Source organism: Dermacentor variabilis, chromosome 2 (genome assembly GCF_050947875.1).
Source record: "Dermacentor variabilis isolate Ectoservices chromosome 2, ASM5094787v1, whole genome shotgun sequence".
In the NCBI taxonomy this organism is placed as follows: domain Eukaryota; kingdom Metazoa; phylum Arthropoda; class Arachnida; order Ixodida; family Ixodidae; genus Dermacentor; species Dermacentor variabilis.
Genome location: NC_134569.1, coordinates 126575607 through 126602995, shown reverse-complemented (window position 1 = coordinate 126602995; position 27389 = coordinate 126575607). Strand labels below are relative to the sequence as shown.

General features: G+C 43.0%; 1 protein-coding gene across 1 annotated transcript in view; it reads right to left on the bottom strand.

Annotated features, from left to right (window-relative positions):
* Arl5 (ADP-ribosylation factor-like 5) overlaps positions 1 to 27389 on the bottom strand; it is a 40584-nt gene that overhangs the window by 5935 nt on the left and 7260 nt on the right. Inside the window, exons 2-5 of the mRNA XM_075681951.1 lie at positions 26405 to 26465; positions 15753 to 15900; positions 5955 to 6038; positions 3077 to 3228 (exon numbers count right to left, since the gene is read on the bottom strand). Of these exons, the coding sequence (XP_075538066.1) occupies positions 3077 to 3228; positions 5955 to 6038; positions 15753 to 15900; positions 26405 to 26465 (445 nt within the window). The remainder of the gene's footprint in view (positions 1 to 3076; positions 3229 to 5954; positions 6039 to 15752; positions 15901 to 26404; positions 26466 to 27389) is intronic.

The following is a 27389-nucleotide window of genomic DNA, read 5'->3' as shown; positions in this document are numbered from 1 at the left end:
AGCAAATTAATCGGTGCAGGTTATTTGCGGATTTTGCCTTGAGGTGCAACTTCACGACAATGCAAATTTCGCCTTACGATTTGGCTTTACAGCAGCATAAGCTGCATTGCAACGAAGCCACACCATAAGGTGAAATTCGCACTGCCATGTAGCTGCTGTTCCACTGGAGCCATGTGAGGAAGTCTGCTTTGCAGCGATGGCCAAATGAATTGTGTAAATTGCCTCTTGAAGTCAGCATCTGTTATTGAGGTTCAAACACTGACAACACTTCGTTGAGTGACACTCATTCCCCACTTCTGCCCGACAGCGGCACCATAAGATTTGCTGCCCAGATGGCCTCTAGAAAAAAATGTCCCTATACCCATACATTCTTTTTTATAAGGTTTGTTTCCTAATGTGTTAAATCAGCCGTTCCAGAAATCTCTGGCTAACCATGCCCAATTTTTGTCAAAAGGACACATTTTTCTTTGGAGCCTAATACAAAGGATTCATCAACATAGGAGGCAACACCAACTTCCCTTATTCTGTTATCCAAACCACATATTCAAAGTTTAGTGCAAGAGCCTTGCAAACATATATATATCACAACTATTTGCGCAAGTAGCTAGTGTGAAAAATCCCATTCACAACAACCAGCTGTGCCGAAGTTAATGCTATATTTTGCCTTGCACCAAACTTCAGAAAATAATCTCTCAGGCCACACTAGCATTGCCAACCCTCAAGTGGACAAAGCCTGGACAGGAAGGGGAGGGGAAGGCGACGGCTGGCGACGACTGATCTTGTCAGTGATAGGTGCCGCCAGTCCGTATGTGCAGCAAAGTTTCACAGTTTCTTTTGACAAGACTTGTCCGTCCTCGTTTTCTGTTCCCACTGTTGAATTCAGTAAGAAAGGTGCAGTAGTTGCCCGGATAACACGACTACCTATACATATAGAAGTACTGTGAATAGCTTGGGCCAACAACAAAAGTAAAAGCATGACAAAACGGTTACTGCCGTTACGTTCATTACGGTTGCTGACTGATTTTCCGGACTACAAAAATTCGGACATGCTCGATTATTTGGCCTGCTTCGCGGCACCGCCATTCTCCCCATAGACCATAATGTATAACAACTGCCGAAAGTTCGGACACCTTGCAACCTCTCGTCTGATTTTTCGGACACTCCTTGAGCCAATTCGATTGAGAGCACCGTGCACTGACTCTGACCGGTGCATGGTTCGACTCGCTGAACGCCATTTTTGTTTTGAACGGAGCCTTCTTGCTGCCCCACGAAGTGGCGCTACTGCAAATCCCCGCTCATCATCATCGTTTCTGCCTGGTTCGATAGAATGGCTCTACAGCAGCTGATTTGTTTCTTTGCGCATGACGCTGTGAGTAGGCCACATTTTTCGTTTGTGCGACTGCTGTCGGCATGGTGGTATTTGCTTTGTGTGCTGTGTCGAGGTTCCAGTGATCCAACGCGGCATATGGAAACATCGCGTCAAGTGTCTAATGGCGCCAACAGTGCCCGTGCAGACTGCGCTGGGGAATGCCGGCAAGCAGGTGCCAGGAGGCCTAATATTTGTCGCCTTCCGATGTGCTCCCTACTGACGTGGAAAATGTTCTGGCGAGACCTGCGCAGTGGTTGCATTGCGATTGCAGACACCGTCTCATTTGACAGTTTCACAGGTGCTGACACTGCTGTACTGACATGCGCAGAACTTGACGACAGCGAGATTATTCATCAGGTTTCTGCTGCACCGCCAGACGATGACTTCAAGTCAGAAGATGACGCACCATGTGCTACGCTGCCGTCGCATGCGGAGCGTGTACAAGCAGTGACTGTGCTTTACCGTACGACTCTCTCCAAGATTCAGGCTTATCTGATTGCGCGTAAACGGAACAGCGTGCAACGGCACATTCACGATTCCTTCAAGCCTACTGCCGAGCCCGAATGAGTGCGTGGAAATAAAGGATTTCATTTTTTTTTTTCTTAATCTGCTTTTTCGGACACCTGTTTATTCGGACATTTCCGCAGTCCCCGTGAGGTTCGAATAAACAGTCGGCAACAACAGAAGATAAAACAGAATGTGCAACTGAGTTGTCAGACATTATAAATTATGGATTGTTATCCAGTAGGAAAAACGCAGAAGTCGGGACATTCAGGCTTCCTCACTGGGTCAGGTCAGGCAACTGTAGTCTACTCAAATGCGTGGTTGATTGCACATGGTGGAATGAGATTTCAGAAACCTTGGTACTGTGCACTATATTTGCAACTCACATTGTCAAGAACTCAGCACCTTTCCAACCAGCTCACATTGAGTTCAATGAAGCCCTCGACAGCTTTTCTCTATACCCTGGCTTAGCCAATTCCTTCAGTGAGATATACACATAATCATCTAAATTAAATCTCGCATTTCCTTGTGCCCTGTAGGAAACCAGCGCTGGCCAGGAGGCGCTGCGGCAGTTTGAGTGCGCAATTAACGCCAAGAAAAATGACAGAACATTTTGAACGATAACAAATGCACACCCTGTATCAAGGCTTGCTTACGCCCACTGCATACAGCCAAGCTTTCTTCGTGGCCATGCACATTCCGAGGAGTGCGTGCACTCCTACGTTCTAGCATGCAGGTGCCCAGTCAGATAAGACACTGGAAATGTGCGCCTCAACATGAGCAGTGAATTTGCTGACATGAAATCAAAGCATGTTCTACTAAAGAATGTTTTCTCTGCCTGCTAGGCTGTATATTACGGTTATGCTGTCAGCATGCAAAGTTTCAGTGCTGGATACCCATAAGGAAAAGATGTCATCACTTATATTCCCCTCAGTGTTTATACACACGGCAGGGAGCAGCAAGCTACTGCAAAACAACATGAAACTCTTACTTTTTTACTTGAAGATGCAAATGCAGCCTGATCCAAGCTATACTAAGCCAGGGACTGGAAGAAAGCTTGCATCTCAAACATGTGCACAAAACGAAATGTACCCACACAAAATATTTCTATGCTTACAGTTCACTGCATTCCTGAATAGAAAATTCAGTCAAGCAAAGCTTCTGCAAACGAAACTGAAACTGGCTGGCACAGCTAAAACTAACCCTTCGCCTGTCAGTGCACAGCAGGCCTGAATCTGCCACCGGTTCTTTTTGATGGAGGTCAGGTTGAGCTGCTCAGAGATCTCTCGCGGTGACATGCAGCCCTTGATGTCCTGCTTGTTGGCGAATATGAGCACTGCTGCCTTGGTCAGGTCCTGCAAGAACATAGGGCAGGTGATGAGAGTGAGTGACACGTTAATCTTAAAGAGGACAAATGGAGATGTGACACACTAAAAATACAAAAGAAATTCTTTCCACAAAAGCCTGCCTCTGCATACCTACCAGCCTGTGAACTCAAATCCTCATGGTCACAACACTGGAAGATGGGAGGGGGTAAATAGCACACATTAAAAAAAAATATTGCCCTCAGCATGCACTTCTTGCAGGATATATACACAATTTATTGATGATAATTTGCCTCTAGATGCAGCACACAAGCGGCAACAATCTTGGAACAGCATCATTGGTAACAGTAACTTTTTTTAGTGAAATTACTGTAGCTGATTTCACCTCCTTCAGAAAGTGTTTGCTCGAAACATGTACCCCTCTGGTGTTCTTTCACAATCAGAAAGAAGACTCTCAAGAGTGTGGCCAGAGATTCAAGAGCAAAGCATTTTCGTGAGCAGAATTAATTCTTTGTAATACTTGACGAACCACTTGCAAAACTGTAGCAATACAGCGAGGTTTATCGTTGTGCTGAACATCCTTGAACAGCGTTTTAACTAATTGTACGCACGCGCGACATGATGTTGCAACGCAGCAGCTAAGGCAACTCCTGCTGGGCAGAAGGAACAGCACCCTGGCAGCTACCAGGCATCTCATAACGTGCGGTGATGAGCGCTGCCAGTGGTGTTGCAGGCACTGCACCTCAATGGTGCACAAGACGAAACCGAGGGGAAATTGTCCGCATTAGTCAGCACCTAGTGAAATATCAGATAATGTTAGCTTGACGTTCCTGCTCTAGTCAGCACATACAGACGGCAGCTCAGCAGAAACGCTAGCGTGCTTATAGTGTGTGTGCGTGCTACACTGCCCTAGCTCCGCGCCACCACAGCAATTGTGTGTGGCCCTAACGGTGCATCCACTTCACTTCGCCACTTTCGCAGTCAAATGCACTCCACGTCTGTGCCGTCAGCAGGATAGAACAACATTGTGGTGGTGGTGCCCATGGCGCACAAGCGACTCGAGCTTCCATATAATTGCTAAAGCAATAAAATTATCCTGACCTCGTGTCCAAGGAACCTCCAAATCAAGTGCCAGAGAGAAGGCACACCACAAAAAGACTTAAGCTTATCCCTTCACAAAACCATGGCTACCATTCATACCTTGCAAAACAAGCAACTTTCTTCTTTTAAGCAAGCACCAAATAGTGCAACAATATGTCCTCTTGAAGCAACGCTTTCCTGAGACATCCCCAAGCTGAGGTGGTTTGTGCTTGCTGTGGAAGACAAGGCTAACAGAGAGATGCAGACAATACCAAAACAAAAAGAGAGGGATAAAATGACATAGCAATCAATTGGCACTAGTATATATTGCACCTTTGAAGGGCATTTGCCAATGCACTCTTGAGCTGACACCACCTACATGTGGCTACAACATACACTGCAGCAGTAAATTAGTTCATTTACAGAAAGCACAGCTTTGTTGTGCCAGAAAACAGCCTCCATGTTCAAGATGGGCAAGCAGTGATGCCACTTATAAGATTGCTGTAGCAGTTCGCTGTGCCTGTACAGCTTGTAGGAAATGATTACGAGCAATAAAACAGCACTAAACGACAGGACGAGTGAAGGGACACAGACAACATGAACCAATCAGCCCAAATGTGTACTCTTCTGCTGTGAGAAAGGGTTGCTGAGACTAAGTAAATGTTATTTAGATTTTAAAAAAGGCAGATCGAACTTGAAGTGACAAAAGTTCTAGCCTAGCAGCTATTGAAGGTTTATTTTACCAGTCAAAAAAAGAAGAGAGAGAGAGAAAGAAAAGATAATACCTCCAAAGAAGATCCAGAAATCTCTAGGTAGAACTTTGTAAAATTTCAGTTTCAAATTTAAAATACCATGTTGAGTGTAATTAAATTTTTAAAGGTAAATCAACAGTGTAAACAAACACCATAATACATCATGATGAGGTATTTGTACCTTGCACCAAGTATAAAAGTCTGATTTGGTGCAATTTTCCCCCCAGCACACCACTGCACTCAAATTTCAGATAAGGCAACCGAATGTGACTGCACATGCTCCTGAGGTTGAGGATGTGACAACTTGCATGCAAAATGCCACAAGCACTTCAAAGGCAACCCTGCTCATGCAACGTGCACTAAATAAGTGCTTATTCAAATTCCATAATGTTTAAATCAATGAGCATGTCAACTACTACACAAGTGTTTCAAACGAAATGAAAATTTTCAACATCAATCTATTGTTCCACGGATGAAGACTGTCAGCAGTACTTGTTAATAGAGTATTGACTGTCTAACGGCAACACTGTAGCCTACATAACATTTGCCACATGCTCCATTAATTGACAAGTCAGACTATGACAGCTTATATTGAGTCTGCCCGCACATTTTGCAACCTCTGCTATCACTTTAAAAGTTTATGAACAGAAGCACCTACTGCTTGGAAAGGCATATTTTAGACATGCTTGCACAGACTTCTTTGTAGTTGCACTACCACCGCTGTCCCCATCCTTAAAATGCTCCGTTGCTGGTGACCAATAACTGGCAACTGATTGCTAAAAAAGGTAACTGATTTACTGCTAACTCTACTGCTCAAAAATGATGATTGTTCACAAGTAATCAATGACATTTTGTTCATTAAATATAAATTAGGCCAAATTAACAAAGGTCAACTGCGCAACAGCAGAGGACATATAAGATTACCTCATGTGAAAGCATCTTCCAGAGCTCCTCTTTCGTCAACGGTAGCCGCTCCCGATCCATGCTGTCCACCACCACTATGAGGAACTGCAGAAGACAAGGAAAGGTAAGCACCGGTTTCAATAGACATAAAAGTGACATGAAATTCAAGAGTGGGCAGGCTAATTTTACGGGTTCCAGGTGCTGTTTAGAGCAAGATCCACTGCCATGGCTGGGGATTCTGTACTGCGATCTCACACAGTACAACTTCAAGTTGCAAGCATTTGCAGAAGTCGCCTCTTTATGCTGCCTGTGATTCAATTATGAAGCAGTCTCATCCTTCCGATGGAAATAAAATGCTGTCATTGTATTGTATAGCACTGTGATAGCGCACCAAGAATGACTGCATTAGTGACACCTTCTCACACTAAATACCACAATAATCTTCCCTCAAATAGGCAAACAATGAAGAAGAAGAAAAGAAAAGGTGAGAGAGGATAACCACTTTGCTTTTAAGTAGCATAGCTGAAATGTTGCTCAGATATACTTTGTTTCATTTAGGTAAAAAATGCGGCAGCCAGCCTTCACATTTCAAGACAATGTTTTATTATTATGGAGGAGACTGGTGACGCTGTGGGAATAAAAAGTTCAAGGAGATGCACAACAGTGGTATGCTACTAAGTGGCTAATCAATCACAGAAGCAGAAATCTGCAGTGACTCCATTTGTTAAGTATTTGACTATTAAAGTGGACGTGTTTCACATACATCAGCATTTTGAGGATGCACATGTGTTTTACACTGCAGCAGCAGATACAAATTAAGTGTGAGGGAGTTTTTGTGAGGGAAGAGACATTCAGTATCTACTGGCCCTGGCTGCCATCTTCAGTATGAAGGCGCCCCAGAGGGCCAACTTTTAAAAGGACACACTGTAATTGTCTTCTTTCTTTTTCTCATACTCAATTATAACACATAAATGTTTTGTTTCACTGTAATACTGCTTTTCTCTTGTGAAATGACACTTTCTGGAGTTACTTCCGCATGGCCCACACGGCAGCAAATAACAGGCCAATGGAGCATACATGCATAATTTCTTTGCACCACGGCAGTGCAGCGCAGTGTGACGCAAGAGCAGAGTTTTCAGCAGTTACACACCTTTTGTGCGGTTTGGTCGTCGAGGGCGGAGCTCCGCAGAGCCTCATGCAGCCTCGGCGAAAGGGTCATGGTGTTAATGTGTGTGTACTGTGCTGGGCACTCCCACAGCATATGCGGAAGCATAGCCGGGTGAATGCCACAGCACCGGCAGAAGAAGTTTTTGCTTAAGAAGTTTTTGTTGAGTTAATAATATGACTTTCAGCCCTCAATTCTGGAATTGAAGTGCTTCCTCTATAAGTACTAATTACGGGATTATTAAGGATATGGTTATTACTTATCTGCCATATTTTTCGCGCTACCGAATTCCTAGTAATCACAAAGACACATAACTTCATAGGATTCTGTGCAGCTGACACAGACACTGTACTTGTGACATGAAGTCATACAACCACAACGGTTTTCTTAAACGTTCGAGGGTAAGAAGGAAAGCGTGAAACATAACGGCAGGTTTCGCAGCGGCTTCTCGGAGCGAGCGGGAGAGGGGAAGTAAAAGTGAGCTGAACATCGCGGTGCCCGCGACTATATACAGCCTGTCGAGTCATACGCCGCCAAACTCTTCGGCCGCACCGAGTCTAAAGAGGATCCAGAGAATCCCATTCGCGACTTTTGACGGCCGCACTTATGCAACGTCGCTCTCAACGAACGCTTCGCCGTAAACGCGAGCGCCGGGCGCGCTCGTTGAACGCCTTCTTGCTGCTGTCTTTGTTCGTCTTCGCTGCGCGTTCTGAACGGAAGAGGGACCCAAGAGCCGTAACGCCTTACAACGCCTCGCTGTATGTTTAGCGACTCCTGCTCCCAGCATGAACGCACGGCATGAGCGCACCCCACATGAAACGTTCGGCTAAGGCGAATAGTTTAGCGACCATTTTGCGAACTAAATTTTTTAGCCCGCACATTCGTGCAATTATTTCGTGGGGTGCTGATAGAGCTGCAGCCGACAATTTTTCGGCGCAACCCATCGGGTACATGAGCTCGGGCTAATGGATACCGGAGCATTCTTTGCCATTTGCGCCCATCAAGCCTGTGGAAAGAGGGGCGTCTTCAGGCGTATGACCCCCCCCCCCCCCCGCTGGCCCCTTGCACCCGGGGCCCACGGCCCCCCGGCCCCCCCTGTTGCTACGCCACTGTCCCCATCCACTTTCTTGGATATTTATGTGTCCTAGTAGAACCCTGGGAGTGTTAGCCAGTGCCACCACTCACAGACCTTGGCGGCGGACGTGGAACGTCCTTTTCTGCCGCAGGCGTCACGAGAATGTGATTGATCCTTTTGGGTGAAGGCAACTGGTCAATAAACCCACACATGCTACCTGAAGGCATCAATGTTGCCGGATTCGAGGCCCTCGTTATGTAATAAACGAGAAGATAGGGAGTTAACCGAGGGGCCCGATTTTTATTAGTCATATCAATGTAGTATGACTAATAAAAATCGGGCCCCTAGGCTAACCCCCTATCTTCTCGTTTAATATATTTATATAGACATGCACGCACGCACAAAGTATGTGTCTTTCAAGTATATGCCTGTTGATAGCCTGTGCTCATGTTCTTCTGGTCTTGTCCCATTTTCTCACTCAGTTTCCAAGAAGTCAAGTCATAACACAATCATAACCATCGGAATTAGTGAAGCTGATATTTAGTCACAAGAGTTACAAGAACTTCAACAGAGTAAGTCTAACGCGGCAACAAGTATCACATGAAAAATGAACCCCAAATTAAGGGGGGACGCGGCCCTTGAAAACCGAAAAATAGCGAAAAAGTCGATTTTTGAAAAACCATATTTTTGGTTTGTATGTCTCATAAACTACCTGTTCTGTAATTATCAGCACCTAATTCAACCGTAAAGTACCAAAAATAACGCTACTTTTGAGGCCACCGCGGCCCAAAAAACGCGCAAATGCCGAAATGAAGTCAAACTTCGCGGGCGCGCCATTCCCGGCCCATGCGGCCTGCCCGCGCCATCTTGGTGTCGTTTTGACCGTGGATTCTTTGTCTATATTTTGCCGCCTTGCAAAATGGCATCGTCGGCGCGGTTGAGACGCTATTGGCGTTTTCCTGCGATGTGATGCGGAGCGCTGATTGGCCGGAGCAGTGCATTCAAATCTCGCGGGCTAAGGCACGCCTGCCATTGGCTGCTGCGCGGGCAGCGGCTGCTGCTCAAATCTCGCGGGCTAAAGCGCGCCTGCCATTGGCTGCTGCGCGGGCGGCGGCGGCTGCTCCCTTTGTTGCCGCGCTCGCGTCGTTGTTGCCCCTTGCTCTGTCGGCCTCAACATGAGCTTGCGCGCTGCTCATCGCCTTGCGCTATCTTTTAGATTATTTGTTCAGCTTTTCTTTTTTCGCTAGTTCTTCGCTGCACGCGATGCCGGCAAAGCCCAAGACAGTGCAGATGTTCGGTGCACGGGAGCGCGATATGCGTCTTGTACGAGCATCGAACTTCCTATCTCTCGCAGCGAGTGCCGACTGCGTAGACGCTTTTCAGCGGCGGAACTGTGCTTTCGGCTGTCGCCAGTCGAAAATCCGACACACTGAGTGTGCCTGGAGCCGCAAGAGCTAATTAGAAGCTCCGCAGGAGCTTTCTAATAAAGAAACACATGTGTTCAACTTTAAGGCCTGTTTTCTCGGAATGGATTTTTTCGCTAGTAGTGGTGCTGGGGAAGGCGATATCTCAAGAACCGCTCTTCAGATTTGTATGCCGTTTTTTTTATTCTGTTCCTGAATGACTTTGCCAGGGGGTAACAGGCTTCTTTTTTTGAAAGCTGGTGCAGTTAATTTATAATAAGCAATTAATTTTTGATGGATGTGGTCATTACTGGCTACATCAAATTCAAAGTTGTCTTAAAAATTTTTGGAGGGGAAATTAAAGAAAAGGGCTCTTTAGCCCCCTGGGATATCTATCAAGGGATCATCACAGTGAATTTCAGCTTCCTACGATGTCCTGGCATTTCTCCAGGCTCTTCCTCAGGCATATACATGAATCACCTAGTTAGACCTCAATAACTCTGGAACTAATAAACATATCTTCATGAAACTTTGCAGTTCCTCATAGTTCAGTGGTGTGAACGTACCCTGAAAGTTTCATCTGGATATCTTAAAAAATAAGAAAGTTCGGTCTCCAGGGTAGCCTCCCCCCTTAATGCCATGGATGGATGGAAACAACTTCATTGAAAATCTGGCTAAGTTAAATTAATACCATAGCAATCGCGCACCAGAGCCAAGACCATTAAATAGTTACTTGGAGAAGATTACTTCAAGCAGTTATGTGCAATCTGGGCTTAACAAAGCTCTAAATACACTTTAGAACAACAATAAAGCATCCGTGAAATTTCATTGCGCCAGGCTGATATAGTGGCAAGTGTGGAAAACGTGCCTTTTGTTCCTTTTTTTCTTCTTCTGGCATGCAAAGATGACCTGATTCCCCGTTATGAATGTTCAATGCTGATGATGATCGTGTTAGTGTGCAGAAGCTGGGTAGTTGTGCCACAATGAACTTTAAGCGGTAGTCCATGAGAGCACACATGAAAGGCGGCATGAAGGCTCACTAAGGTCTGAAATGTGTAAGCGTAACAGCATCCATATGAAATAGTCCAGATGAATTGGAGTTTCTTTTCTTATCTCATGAGTGAAACAAATTTTGAACAATAAATTTTTAGTCCTGCAGTTGCTATGGCCAAAAAACATAAAAAACAAACTTGTGCAGCACAACAACGATACATTGAATAAGAGAGCATCATAAATTGTAACAATAAAATGGAAAGAATGTGCCTTAATTATTTAAGACCTGAGGACAAGTTTAGTAAAATAATTTTTTTGTTGAATGGGAAGAATACAGATCCATCTTACAGAGTACATTTTTCTAAGCACATCAGTTTATAAAATGTGTAAAATTGTTAAAAGTATAAGCTTATGCCAGCAATTAATTTTAATTTAGCTAACCACAATGAAACAGTTCTTGGCAAGCACATAGGAGAGGTTTTGATCAGTACAAAAACTAAGGAGATCTGAAGAATTCTGTGGGTATAATGATGATTATGAAATTTTTTAAAGAAGACACGCTCTTCCGATATAAATGTTATAAATGCCTTGTTATAAATGAAGCCATATCAAAAGCTTTTGAACAATTTTATTTATCATGATTCTTTGCAAATCCAACTATGTGAGGAACCGCACGCATGTGAAGTTTCATTTGAAGATATTTACTAGAAAAATTGTAGGTAGAGTTTCCTCAGTGAGTTATCTGAATGATGCGCAAGCATTTCTTAGTAATGACGTGGTGTTGAGTGGCCATGCCCTGGTGCGTCTGGTATAATTGTAAGAACGACCGTGAAATAAATGTGAAATGAAGAAGCGTGGTTTCAATACTGAACTGTTAAGTGAGACCTGTATGAGAGGACGTAGAAGAGGGGAGTAGAAGCAATGTTCACTCATGTTATAGAGAGCCCGCGGCGGACATGGATGTGGTGTGAAATGACGAGGAAGATACAGGAAATGATGGAAATGTATGCAGCATTCCTTGGATAGGTACCAGGCGGCATCGGTACGACGTTGTTCCTCTTGTTGGTGCATTCGGCAGCGTGTTACTGTAGTTCCCCGCTCTGCAAAGCGTCATTCATTTGTTTCTGGTGTAATCTGTACTCACACTGGTACTCTGCATTCCTGTGTTTCCATTCTTCTTCACCAAGTGGATGCGGTTGTCTTGGCGCCATTACAATGAATGCGACAGCGCTGCGGCGACATCAACTGCTGCGGAAGGCGGCGCAATGTGAACTGATGAGGCAAGCAAACTACTGCACGTGGCAGTGCCAGCTGTGCTGATGATGTTGCGATCCGAAGATGTGGCTGCTCCACAGTTCTTGTACATGACACATTGTACACGTCACATGGTCACACAGATGCCCTCGTGCCACTGCTTGCTCAGTCGTCGTCATCTTCTCCCACAGCTGGCTGGCTCTATCTTGAAAGCGATTGTTTTACACGAAGGAGGCACGGAGGAACAGTTTTCTCGTTGGGTAACCATAGAAATGCTTACACATTTAAAAGTTTTGCTTGTTGGCATACTGAAGAATTTCGAAAATATGGGCGTTGAGACAATCAACAAGTACGATCTTAAAACTGAGCAGTGTGCTCAAAAACACTCAAGAAAGCTAAAATTCAGCCAATTTTGTAGCTTATATTCTCCTGATTCTTGTTTTTGTCTAATTTTACCCATGAGGAACCTGAGCTATTTTTCTTTTTTCTAGCTTGCTTTGCAGCATCACTAATGTAATGGGAGGCCTTCGCACTGAGCGGCCGATGAATCGTGAGACAAGTTTTGATTGTGTAAAGGCCAAGTACTTTTCTAGCTGGTTTCAGAATATCTAGTACACCTCTTGACGTTGCTGAAATGACCAAAAGTGTCAGATACAGCAAACATGAGAGCCAGAAAGTTTACGTAGGTGTCTTTGGCTCCACATTGTCAAATCGTACCACTGAAGCACTCATTCAGATCAAGACAACGCTCAATAGAAAGTAAAGATTATGATTGTTTCATTCTAGTATAGAGCTTGACTCCACTATACTGCAGCCACCCTCCACACTACCAAGTTTCAGTACAATTTCTAAACAACTCCCATTGCCGGGTCTATCACACACTATGGCTTTTGTGAATTGATTTTCGGTAAACCTTCATTACCCTCGCCTTTGCACTTGGAAGGTCACCCTTCTTTAGCCTAATGCTAGTATAAATGAGAAAACTGCAGTGTATAAAAACAATTAAGAAAAGCAATTTGCTGTTCCTTCGATGCGTAGAAAGCCTGCGGAGTGTAAACAATGTGTTTTAACATTGTGCATCCCCATTGTGAAAGTTTGTTTCTTAGAGATGGAAACATGCTCAAAAATACCCTTCAACTCTTAAAGCTTGTTTAAGATTAACAATAACATTAAAAAGCAAAAGGAATGCTATACACTTAAGGCACCTTCATTTTACATATGAAAGCGCTATCTTCAGTTTCAGTTTCAGAGGCACCAGGTGCAGTTACAACTTTTGCTATATCTAAACAAATAAACAATGCAGGTACATAATTTCATCTGCAAAACCGGCAAATTATACATCTAAGGAAAAAACAAAAACTATACTTCTCTGAAAAAAAAAAAGAGTTTTGAACTTGGTCTCACATTTTAACATAACTGAATTCATATGTAAAAAAAAACATTACCTGGAAAACGAATTTCAGCAATAATAACCGGTTTGGTTCGAACCGGAACCTGCTTTTTTTCATGGCGTTTTATCTTTATCGTACACAGAGTGATTGCCACTTCATTCTGTGCAATGCCACGCATTCTCTGACAATAATATCAATTCTTCATCATATACAAATACTGAACTTATGAAGCTGTGATGCATAGAAAATACTAAGAAAATCTACCATCTAACGAGCAACATGGTTCAGCAATACAACGCTTCAGGTTTCAGCCCTCTGAGCATTTTTCATGGTGCATTTCTTGTACAAAGTGCCAGACCGTTTGCACTTTCCTCTTTGCTATATCTTTTAATGACACTTGGGACTCAACAGGCTCAGCCATATTCAAGCTCAGCTTCATTAGTGACAAGAAAAGGGAGACCTAATGTGGCCACACCTTGACACAGGCAGCTGTTGCCAAGCCCCAGAGAGGCACGAGCATATAAATCATGCCCACGTTTGCGCAAGGACCAGCTGTCAAGCGCTAACGGTCTTGTGAGGAGTGACACGGGTGCGCAACTAAGCCTCCAGGCAAGCCAGGTGTTAATGTTAATTATGGTGCTGTAAAGAAGTACATGAAGGGCTGAATGGCAACTGGAGAGATGAGGCATACTTAGTCATGGACAAATGACACGTAAACAAGACATTAAAAAGAACACCTTTTGCAAGTAATAAATAAAGAGCAAGATCTTGCAGCACTACTTAATCTGACCACTACAGATGGTACAGGCCTCAAACTAAGCGTACAAACTGAGAGCATGCTGATATTAAAGATACTGTTGGCAAACATAGAAATGAAAGAACACTTTATAGTTAGCCCAAACTTGTTCATATTCATATTGTTCATATAAAAGAGTCAAGACAGTAGCTGCACAGAGAACTGTCCCCAAAAACTGTTGCATGACATAAATAACAAAAATGCCACTAATATTTTTTCTCTATCCCTGTGCTTCCAAGTTGTGCGGCCTCGCTTAGGAATCTGTTAGTTTCCTGGTTAGCTCAGATAGTAGAGCAACTGCCCCAGAAAGGTGTCGATCTTAGGTTTATTCCTCGGACCAGGACGATTTTTCTTCAACTGTGAAGCTTTCTCTCCGAGAAATCTTTACGAGTTTCTCTTATAGCTTCATGCTAAATAAAGTTAGGCAGCTCACAATTTTTCCTTTCGTGGCTTACTAGAATTGTAACTCATGGCAGCTAAAGCTGACCTGAGTTATCTACCCATCTAATTCACAAAGCTGTCTGCATGATTGTTTTCAGAACGGTCAGCTACAGGACAGGACCTGTTGCGTCACTGGGTAACAACTGCCCAGCACATCAGTTGTTGGTCAGTGGCAGCATTGTGCAATTCTAACAAAAAACAGTTACGAGGACAAATGCACACAAGTGAACCTAGCAACCCAGCTGAGAAAAAAAACTTTTTTTCATGATTTGTACAATGCACTAATCAAATTTTTCCTGCATCATTTGAGTACTAATACTGTACTAATACACAAATAGATTTTTTTGCTTCACAATGAACATCTTCAGCTCCTCTGTGGCTGTATTTAAAAACTGGAAATGCACATTGTTGAAGCAGTATCTTGATAATTTGTGACATCATTTCATGCAACTACTTACTCCAGCCAAATAAAACATTTTTTTCTGCTGTTTACACAGATGACATGTCTTTACAGTTTATACTCATTGGTACACAGATATACCAACCGGGCAATAAGACTGCCATGTTAATCTTCATCCTGACAATGCATAACCATGTATGTGTATGCTGCTCAGAAAGATACTCATTAGGCACACAAACTGCTTATATTTTTCTAATGCTGCATTTATGCTTTGAATAAAGCATGCTTCATGTAATGCAGTGTAATGACAATAACGTGAAAATGTGAATACTACAATATTAAGGTATTTTCCTATTACTGATAAAAAGGACTGCCCATTACTCAAAAACTGTCTGAGAAGCATTCAACATTCCATTTGATTCACTTCCAGCACTACTACACAATTTGCATTTGACTCAGTTTCAAAAATTACTGTTCACAAAATCCTAGTTGTAGCAGTTTATGCACAGATAACTGAGATTCCACTTTTAGCTGGTGCCTTTTGGATGGTTCAGAGAAACACAGAGCAAACTGAATAGGCAGCCACAGGACCTCTGGTCTGTTCATATCCTACACAGCTCCATGCAGCAAGACAGCAGTGAGTCAGTCCACTCAAACCTTTGGTCGACAGCAACACAAGACCACTGGGACAGCACACAGCCTCTCATTCAATGCAGTGTGCATATTCAGGCAAGGTATCCACCCTCACACAAGCCACAACAGATAGCAGTCCTCTGGCACTGCATACACTCTTTTCCTGTTACTAAGCAATTACACACCAATGCACACTTACGCAGTCAGTACAACCGGAAATTGACAGGATGTTGCCCATATAAAGGAAACTAGAGTTTGCCCTGCTCACCTCAGCATTGCTGTAATATGTGTTCCAGGTGGCTCGTAGAGACTCCTGGCCACCCAAGTCCCACATGATGAAGTGAACATTCTTCCAGACCACCTCCTCCACATTGCTCCCTATGGTGGGTGATGTGTGCACTACCTCGTTCATTAGGCTGCGCCACAGAGAAAAAAGAAATGGAAGGGCACTCAGTGGTCGTTCAGCTTCACCCTATGCTACAGCAACACGCAAATGACAGTGTAAACGTCCCGTTCAGTTACATGTTGTACTCAAATCTTACTCAATTCATTTCACCCCTCCTGCACATTCACTGTCTGCTGACAACAGATGTGTAACAATTGGAAAGCATTCAAATCCAGAATGAGTCAGCACTATATCAGTGTCACTATAAAACCACATTTACGAACAAAAAGGGATTACATACTGCTCACATATTAAAGTGTCCAATTGCTCCCTGCACTCTTCAAGCAGTATATAGCAAGTAAGTTTTAGTTTTTTTTAATGCCAATTGACTGATTCCAAAAATCTTTCTGTGCATGTGCCAAGCCAGCGCGGCGCGAGTCCCCCTTGCGGTGGTTCTTGTAACTAGACTTGGTTGGAAAACAACGTGAGGCAAGGCGGCCACGCGGCTACTCTGGACAGTGTTTCTACAGAAATACTGATGGTTGCTCTTGTGGTTTTTTCGAGTATGCCAGTTAATTCTGTCCCCTTTGGGTGCACAAACTACTACTGTGGAAAGGGAAATTCAAGATTTTTCTGATTTTCATCTGCAAAATTGTATGCGAAGAGGGCTGTGTGGACATCTGCAGCGAGGCGTGCAAACCCGGATGGCTCAATGCGGCAGCCAGCAGAGCATTCTAGAATCTGAAGTGCGCACTTCATCACAGGTAAGTTTCCTTTAAAAAAAAGAAAGAAAAAGAAACTCCGAGTGACCATCATCTCGTAACCTCCCTCTATCAAACGTACGCGGGCCGCCGAAGCTGATAAATCATCCGAACTATGTGCCAACAGTGACTGAATTGAAGCCAGGGCTGGGATAATGCAACAATTCCAATGCTATTCCCTTTCATGCTTCATCAATGGTCCGAGCGGTGCACAACCACCATCAGCCAGCTGTGAGTGGTGGGTGATAAGAGAGGAATAGAATTAAGCAAAAGGTATCTTTTATATTATATCAGCCTGGAGTGCATCTTTCTTATTATCTGCAATGAGGAAGGCCTGCTTGTATACACACTATCATGAATGACAGGTGGCTGTAGCAGATGATGCCTGAAAGTCGGAAAGACAATGACAAAACATATGGAGTCTTTGAAGACTGGCAACCAAGGATGAAGAAAAGGGGGCAGACAAAGACAATCATATAAGAAGTGGACAGGCACTAGCAGAGTTTTCTGCAGGGGCTGTGGCCTTAAGGTGCTAACTTCCACAGGGCTTCTATCATTAAAGCTGTACCCAGATGAGCATTACTCTAAGAGGGCGACCCCAACAAATTTTCAGTGACTGACACTGAATGCAGGACGGGTGCTGCATGTGGCCAGAAAGTGGAAACAATGTAATTTGGCAAGCAGTGTGGATTTCAAAGCAAAACGACAAGTGCCAAAACAGAATAATGAAGGGGTTGCTTCATACCATACAATGTCATGTAAATTGACATGACACTGAATGCTAAGGTCAGAGTAGCAGCACAGAAGACGGAAATATGGTGTGACAAGGGCAGGGCAAGCACTCACAACTGTTGCAAAATGTCAAAGGCACTAAAAAAATTACAGAAGCTTGCTGAATAGCTATGCACTATGGCATGCACATCATCCCAATGTCAACCAGGCTTTTAAAACAATTGAATTGAATTCTGGGGTGTTACGTGCCAAAACCCCAATTTGATTATGAGACACGCCATAGTGTGAGACTCCAGATCAATTTTGACCACCTGGGGATCTTCAAAACATGCCCCCAATGCACAGGACACAGGTGTTCTTCGCCCACATCGAAATGCAGCCACCGCAGCCAGGGTTCGATCACACGACCTCGTACTTAGCAGCCACTAAGCCACCCATTGCAGGTTCTTAAAAAAAAAAAAAAAAAAGGATTTCAACCTTGTCTGGCCAGTCTCCTTAAAGGGGTCCTGAATCGCCCCTTGAGCTAGGTGAAAAAATGAAAAAACAGACTGCAGATAGCATGCGCTGCTGTGAACATCTCAGCCACATTTGGTAGTCGTGCCTGACACATGGAGCTTGCAAGCAGAGCATGTAGTAATTTTTTTTCTCAAATGCTCTCCTTTCAACAGAAGCCTGCTGCTCACTCTTTTCCGGATGCTTTATTTCATAATGCAGCAGAATGCCATACGCAGCTGTTATTGGCCAATAGTTGGCATCAATCAAGAAGGGTGTTTGAATCAGTGTGTTTCTTCCTACTGTACTGTGTATATTTATTGATGCAGTTTAATCAACAGAATGAAGTGAGCAAAAATCTGCTTTCTAATTGTTTCGTTCAACTAGCTTTGAACAATCAACAAGCCTCGAACCACGCAAAACTTAAGGTCAGACCCCACACACACTTGCCAGCATGTGCTCACTCCTGGCCGTTCCTGGCTAGACGCCTTGGCAAACTTCACAATGAGCTCCAAAATGTACAAGTTGGATGCGGCTACTATCCATCAATCAAGCTGGTGCAGGACCAAAGCCGGTCCGCACCACATAGCACGGCCAAACTGGACCGTATGAGCGCGAGCACACACTCAAGCCCTGTCGTGCTGTCATGCACAAAGCAGATGCTGTGCATATGCACTACAGTTGCATGTAGGTGCGGTCCGCTATGCAGCATAGATACCGTGGCTGCCACGGGTTGCCGTGATGAGTTTACTGGCTGAGTGCACTGCGGCTTGCTGAGAACAACTGTGTTTGGCGTGTTGCAGATGCCAAAATTGGAAGTAGTGGCCTCTACGTGAACATTCAAAATCAAATGAACTGCACGCCACGGTGACATACAGTGGGCGGAGCATTGTGGGCATGCTTCGCTCGGCATGTAGCCTTCGCAGTGCAAGACACTGAAGAAGGAGCGAGAGCACTGGAAAGGGGATGATTGATTGCCAATAACTCTGCTTCTGCTGAACGCATTGAAGTACTTTTTGTGGTAAAGTATTTCTGAAACAAGCTATTTAAACTCCTGACTTTGATAAAAAGTGATTCAGGACCCCTTTAAACATGTCATTGTATTTTGTTTCCTTTTGCTTTTACACGTACAGGTTATAAAGTATAATTCTATTATTTAGCGGTTTCTCTACATAAGTACGTAGCTAATGCAGTTTCAATAAAATTTTTAGTTGTTCACAGGCACTTGTTGCATATGTATGTCTGTCATTGTGCTTTTGTTTTTCATGCTGCATCTACATTAGCAAAGAACCATTACTAACGTAGTCAACCTTCCGTGCTCCTGAACTAACTTTACTGATTTGTAAGAGTGCCTCATGTACCCCTAGATGCTGTAAATTTATGCAATTTCAAAGGGCAAATTTTTTTCACGTCATGCGCTGCGAACCAATTCGGTGCAATAACCAAGGGAGAAGTAGATAACAATAAAGGTTTCACACCACTCTTTTCTGTCTCCTCTGTCCATTTTTGCATGCATTATACATACAATAAAATAAAATGCAGACCTTCTTCCTGATGATCCTTTAAGATTCGTATTATAGAGCCATAGCATGCAATAGAAGGTTACAGAGCAAGAATATTGTCACCCAGCTATTACAACTAAAACAGTTTACCACCGACAGATTGGCAAAAAAACGTCTACCTTTAGCGATGGCTGGCCCTCGGAGAGCGCGTGCGCAACCACGAACTTCGTTGTTCTCGTCTTAAGGGTCCCGTGTCATCACGTGCAAACTTATTTCACGTCAATATCAACAAAACACACACCTGCTGGTTGATTCCCAACAAAAACTGACAGATGTCATATAATCTTTACTATTCTATGAGTAGTTTTGCAGTACACAAGAATTCCAACTCCTTGAAACTGCTAAAGCCGGGCACAAGTGGGAGTTGTTAACTTGAACAGTCACGCATCACAAGATTATTGCGTTGTAACCGACTTAAAGTACCAACATCTGAACTAAGCACAACACTGCATGTGGTGATAGCATACCAATTAGAGCTTAGCTAGAAGCAAGGAAGCTTATTCCTTTAACACAATGGCTCCTTTTACCCTAGAGCATTTGCAAAGAACATTCAAGGAAATAGAGTGCCAAGGCACCAATCTTCCCCTATCACCAAAATCATAAGATTAGGAGACCAGTAAACAACATTCAAGCAACTGAAGCCATTCAAAGTGAGCCCACTGTATCAGAGGGCACTGCACATGTGTGCCTATTTCAGACACAGCCTCACTCTATATTGCACATGAAACTGGAAGGAGCGTCAAAGTTAGATCACAAAATAGTCCACAATATTTGCACTTTGAACACAAGAAAAATATTGAATGGCTGGAGCTCCTCATTTTTCCAAAGCTGCTTACCCACGTATGAAGGCAACAACAACTGCCCAGAACATGCCACGAGATGTTGGTGGAAATTCACGCAAACAATTTATAGCAATAGAATTAAGCATGATGTACACAATTTAAATATGAATTATAATTTTAAACTGGCACAGAAAGACACAAAAGAAAACGATGTGACACATCAACATACGGTGAAACCTTGGTACTACACTATGGATGCACTCAAATTACTGTATGTATGCTGGCTGTTATTTAGTGCACCACACTTATTGTTTTAAAATATTGCAGTCTTTATATTATATAGGCATTTGCACCTTATTCTAGGTGTATTACGAGCTAAAAAAAAGTTCACGCTAGCAAGTGGCACTGCCTACGCAGCAGCGAGTGAAAGTGCAGACACATGGTGCACCTGGATGTCCCCGACTGCATGGCGGTGCATATGAGCACGTGTGTATGCCCATGAGTTTGCAAGTGAGTATCCAGAATTCTGCAGCCTCCCTGCGAGATACAATGAAATCGACTAATTGTGCTAAAAATGGGTGCTGGCACTACATGAATAGCACTACTGGTGTAAAATCATTGTTTCCCTTTCGAAAACTTAGCTTGGCTTTGCTAAAAAGAACTCCTTGACTTGTACATGACCAAAGCATTTGGACAGGAAAAACCGAAAGCATGCAGCTATTATTGTAGAAATAATTCAACACTTTGGAAAACGTGAACTGCATGAACATCAGCGCGATAAGCAAAATATTACTTTCTTACTGCTAGGGCTGCACTTCTCTGCTTCCCACCAATGCCAGTGTACAATAGCTATCGCATTCACCAATCGCTGTTTCCAGCATGCTTCCAGTGTACAACTTCACGATCACAATAGCAACTGCAGATCAGAAAATTCTAATAAAAAAAATGTTCCACGCCATTTTTCGTGTCACCGCTGTAGGGTTGGACAGTCTAATGAGGAAGTTTTTTTATTGCACTAAAAAAATTCAGTGCCCTTCCGCTCTGTGAAGGAGGATGACCAGCAAAGCTGTACTGTGTGATAACTATATTGATTGAATAAAGACACATACACATAAATTTGTTGTTCTCGTCTTTTATTTCTACCATTGCTTTGTGGTCACTGATACACTGAAATCACTTGCACTTGCACACTAGCCATGTTCTTGCCGAATTCCAGATCGATACACAACCGGTGACATGTGGTCAACACGTTCCCTTCAGTGTAAGACCTCACTCCGAACCTTTCCAACACATCCTGATTAACTGCTTTCCATCAGGTCTGGTTACATCTACATTAAAATCTCCTAAAATGACGATGGATGTAGCGTCATTGAGAGTCACCCAACCAAACACATCCATCAGGAGCATTTCGATGTTGCTTTTGGACGTAGCCGGAAGGTTGTAGACGGTCAATACCACGGTGCTATCTTCCATCCTGATGACACAAACATCAGCACAATTGGAGACGGTGGCTTCGTTCACGATAGGCAGTGTGTACGGTGTGACTGCCACGTAGTCATTCCTCACGTAAATTGCAACGCCGCCAGCTCGGGATTCCACGCTCTTGGTTTTTTTTCCCATTGCCCCTCCTTGAGGGCCCGTTCTTCTTCGGCACGAACAAGGCGTGCCTTGCCCATTGTGTGGCCAGAACGCAACTGCTGATAACATAGCTAGGTGATGTTGACGTCACAGTAGAGAGGCGCACACATAACATCCAACTATAAACGAGCCTTTAGCATTTATAGTCTGACATTACTGGTGCGCAGGCAAGCGTCGCTCAATGCCATGCGCGTCGGAGACAAATAGATATCCTACAAGGAGGATTCTCATTCTACATGGCTCGATAGACGTAAACAACTTTTTCCATAACCTAGCCATATACAGCTTCGCTGTAAAAAATGGATGCCATAAAAATTCGACGTCAGTAGCCTCTAAGCCTCGATTTCATTGTACAGCTCACAAGAGATATACACGTGGTGACTAATAATCATTTAATAAGTTATCAGAATTAACCGAAATGCCAGAAACATAAAGTAGTTTTTGCTAGGCTGTGCAATAACCATGTGCTTGATTCTTCACATTTCACCAAGGTGGTTGTGCATTGGACTAGTTGGTGCAGCATAATTGATGTTTCCCAGCGCATTAGATAAGGACGACATGAATTGCATGAACATGAACTGCAAGAAGATTGGCTTGATATACAAAATATTACTTTCTAATTTTGTAACATTGATTGTAAATATTACTTTAAAAATTGTGATGGTTTACTGAATGCCTGTGCCCTCTTGTAACCATAGAGACACTGCGGCAGGACTGCCTAAGATTTTTATATCTTGAGTTGCAGTTTAGTCAGTCGCATGTATGTTGGTCGTATGCTCCGTGAGGCAACACAGCACTTTTGCCATTAAATTTGGCTCACTTTAAGTTAGCAAAATGGAGCGTCACTGGTTTGTATTTTAAGAATGTGCTTACTAAATCCTGTATTCACACTATTCAGTCAAGTTTCATGACCCTGACTGAGCATTTGGCACCTGCTGGTTACCCACTCCCATGTCCCGAGATCTGTCGCAGAAAATACACTGGAGTCACATAAGAAAGCCAGCCAAGCTGGTGCCAATTCCTGAGGTGCAACAAAAAAGCAAAAGACAGGAGTTGCAGTTATTCCCTACTAGCATCAGATTAGCCACAACATAAGGTGTATCGGTGAATGAAAGGTTGTAAAGGTTGCGTTTTTGGCAGCTGATATAATCTAAAAAATGTGCCTTCAAGTGAATGCTAGCTCAGGTCCTAGACGTGGCAAAAGTGTGGCTTACTACATCCCGCTGTTGTGCAGGAGAATGTAGGTTAAACCGGGCAGTGCCTAAATGAGAGTCTTCGAGAACAAAGGTGTACTATCGAAAGGAGTATTACTAAGTGCCTTGGGGTGCATTGTCACGACTGTGGCTGCCAGCCTCGTCTTGATCAAGCTCGTGCAATCCCAAAAGCAAAGATGCATGGCAGGTGGTCTACTGCAGTTTACAATTTTCAGACCTCACCTATGTTGCTGTTTCCCATTTCCCTGGCGAAAAATGCATTTATAACTGCACCCAGGAATATAAAGTTCAGCTGAAAGTTCGACGCTGTCTGCTTTTCTGTTGTCTTTATATACTGTGCTGGGAAACATCCAAGTTTGCATTTCGTTTGGTTCTAATGGCCCTTCAAAAGCAGATGTTCTGCATAGACTAACAGCTTTAGCGGAACAGAGAAATTGTTTAGCACAGCATCCACTAGAACGAATTTCATTGAGTTTTGTTGCACTTAAGATAAAAGCGGAAAGTCTACCAACTGTTGACTGCATTTTTTTTACTTATGTCATAAAAAATTACGTAAATATTGCCAAAATTTCATAACGGAACTGAAGTATGAAGTTTAGACTAAATTTTTAATTAAGTAAGAATATCACAATTCTGCAAAGTACATCTATTTGGAGGTATAAAGCATACAAAATGGCATAATATGCACCACTTCGAAATATACCATGAATTTGTGAACTTTTGTAAAACTCCTGTAAACAATTTCGTGTAAGCTTTAAGCTAGTGCATCATACTTGTCTGCTTCAGGTTCTCTAACAAATAGAGTTTATGGAATTGTCAACCTGCTTTTGGTGCAGAGTTATGAAGCTGAAAACATTGTGCTTTCATGTTATATTTTTATTTACAGATTTCCAGCAATTAAAGAAATAAACTAAATGAGAACTCAATATCCAAATTAAAATTATTTTCACAACGTTCAATAGCTTTCTTTCTTGAAGGAGTACTGACATGATATTTTCGACTCGTCATCTGTTTTTTTTTTTTATATATAAATGAAAGTCAAAACCCCCAGAACATTAGCAGAAATACTGGAAAGTGCTAGAGTGTCTTTAACAATTAACCATCCTCCTCAGACCCAACACAATTCAAGCGACACAACAGCTTTCAAAGTCAGTTCTTAATGGCAACCAGTCTGTTGCGAACCTGAAAAGCTAATTCCCTGATCAGGTGGTACGAATGCATGCTCGAAGCATCATCTCCATATATCTAGACAAAGAGGCCATTTCTCCAGCTTGTTGAGATAAAAGCGTCTTTTCGTAGCCTACAATAACATACAAAACGTCTCAACATCACATGATGGTTCATTGTCTTTGAAGAGTTTTACAGATTAATTTTTTCTTGTTGGTGACGGTGCAGTAGCATGTGCCACACGAAGTATCAATTTTCTCGAAACCCGATGCAATGAAGCAATTAAATGCTAGAAATATAGTGTCGCCTACACCTAGCTTTACAATAGACCAGAATAGAGAGCTTTAGCGCGTCCAGTATTCCGGTATACGCAATGGCATTTGAATAATATCCCATTACCGGATGCTGGTAGCGACACCTTAAGATGCTTCATCTGACCACGATGCCTTACAGAGATGTCTTCATATTAAACAAGTGCTCTTGTCGAAAAGTCATTCAAAAAGGCAATGTGTTCATGATTACACCACCACAAAAAGTTTAAACCAGCAGCGAAGCAGAATACACTTGGTTACAGCACCAATAGCATGGTGTTTGTCTGGTAGAGCTATGAGCCACCAATTCAGGTGTTCACATTTACACCTCCGGTAACACGGTAATCCGCAAATGTCATTACGTATACCAGAACACCAGACACATTAACCCTCTCTATTATTGTAGTTTGTCTTTTCTGACCTAATCTTGAAAAAGATGAAAACCAATGTCTATGAGGATGGACACTATTTGAGGAGCCTATAAAAGGTACTTGTTTTTATAAACCAGTTTTGTTTACGGTACACAGGAGGTGAATGTGTCATTACGTCAAGACACACTCTTTCACTCCATTCTCGTGATCACTGTGTTCGCCATATACCAAGCACAGACAGAAGAAACACATGGAGCACTCTTCTTTATTTTTTTAATGAACTGTGCCATCATATCTAGACTTAATGATATATGTACTCAGCGAAATTTCTATTTCAGGAAGAGGCCTTTCTTCTTTGCATATTCATTCAGCATTAGTGCATTTATACTGCATCATGATGGCACAATAATATTTATGATGCCATGTCAGGCATTTCAAGACAGCTTTCATATCAAATGTAAATATTAGTGTTTGCCAACATTTATACTTGCTAACTGTGATTCTTTTATGTCCAAAACGTTCATGGTAGATTGTACAACTCCAAAAATGTGTGTTAGTAAGTCTTCAGAATGATACAGCTTTAATTCACATACACTCAGTAGTTGGCTAATAGGAGCATTTCTGTGTCTCATGTGCATTTGAAGAGGGAAATCGGAGTTTCCCCTCAGCTAACGCTTCCTCTTAAATAATTCAGTGCCTTGTGAAACTACCTTTACCAGTAATGACTTCCCAGGAATGCTTTTGTGCATGACACTAGTGATGTTTCACATTGAACATATTAGTACCCAAACTTTTTTTTTTTCTGCGATATGTAGATAATGATGTGGTGTGAGAGTCATGCATTATCTGAGGTGACACTTGCCTATATAATAAGTCCTGCTAAGAATAATACAACTGAATCATATGGTTCTTTCTGCATTATAAATCGAAATTTGTGCTTCCTTTTTATATTTTTCACAGCTGCATTTATTAAGTTAACATTTTCGTTTAGGTCCTAGCAATCTCATCAATTACTTCATTTCACATTAGTAAAACAAATAGTTATTCATAAGAAATAATTTGCTATTATTTCACTGAACAGCCTATCACAATAAAGTAAAGGTCAGTCACCCACTGCCAAGTGACCTTCGCTTTGTTGCAATAAGCTGTGCATTTCAACTCTGTTCTATGCATAAATAAGAACTGTGCTGTACCTCAATGCTCTAGTAAAACAACAAAACAAATACTGGGATGACAACTGCACTGACAGATATGCAATAGTGCATGCATACACACACCGAATGCTTGTAAATTCAAGAAACTGTCAATTTCTCTCCTATGTACAATATGTGGTTGTTGTGTTCACAACAGGTATAAATCCACGACAACAGAATTAGGAAAAGTGTTCGGATAATGCTTCTCCAGCAATTAATCTATGCTTTTATGCTGCCTCCTCTGTAAGTCCTACAACCAAGTAATTAATTAGGGAGTGAACAGCTCTTTGTTCAAAAGGCAGTGACACTCACAACTGGTAGAGTATTGTTGTCTTGCCAGCATTGTTGAGGCCGACGATGACAACCTTGTGCTCTGAAAGGCAAACACAGGGTCATGGTAAGCCCAAATATTGTAAAATATCAGCACACATAGACAAACTGCAAAGCTGGAGCCTAAAGGCCAACTGCAATAAAATCTCACTTTGGCCGAATTGGTTACAAGTGAATAGTACATACTCCTGATGTATGGCCACACATGTGCAGGTCATAAATACCAGGTTCTCTAGCCGAGTGCCATCCGTGCGGTACAACCGAGCTCAGATTGGTCCACCTTGACTGATCAAATAAGGCACCACTGTAGGTTAAATGTGGCGTACAACTCCTGCGGGACCCGCCGTGATTGCTCAGTGGATATGGTGTTAGACTGCTGAGCACGAGGTCGCGGGATCGAATCCCGGCCACGGCGGCCGCATTTTGATGGGGGCGTAATGCGAAAACACCCGTGTACTTAGATTTAGGTGCACGTTAAAGAACCCCAGGTGGTCGAAATTTCCGCAGTCCTCCATCACGACGTGCCTCATAATCAGAAAGTGGTTTTGGCACGTAAAACCCCATAATTTAATTTTTAATTTAACCCCTGCGGGGGCAGTAAAGTATCCGCCTCCCGTGCAAGAGGACCGTGGTTCAAATCCCGGTGCCGCGCAATTCTCCACCGGAAAATACAAAAAAAAAAAATGTGTGTTGAGAAAATTGCACAAACAGGCCTGGAGTGCGGCCTGATCCCGGTGACCAGAACCGGTAACGCACTCTCTCACCAGAGCAGGATTGGCCACCCTGGTGCAGTATTTGGCCACAACCTCCTATATGAATACAACAATCAAACCCCAGCCCTCAGTCTACAGCAGCCGCGAAGCAACTGACCACGGTGGCGGTCAGATCTGTGACGCAGCAGAGGGTGCTAAGAATACCTGGCTCCGGACAGGCCGCCATTGGAATCTGAACCTGGCAACGTTTAACG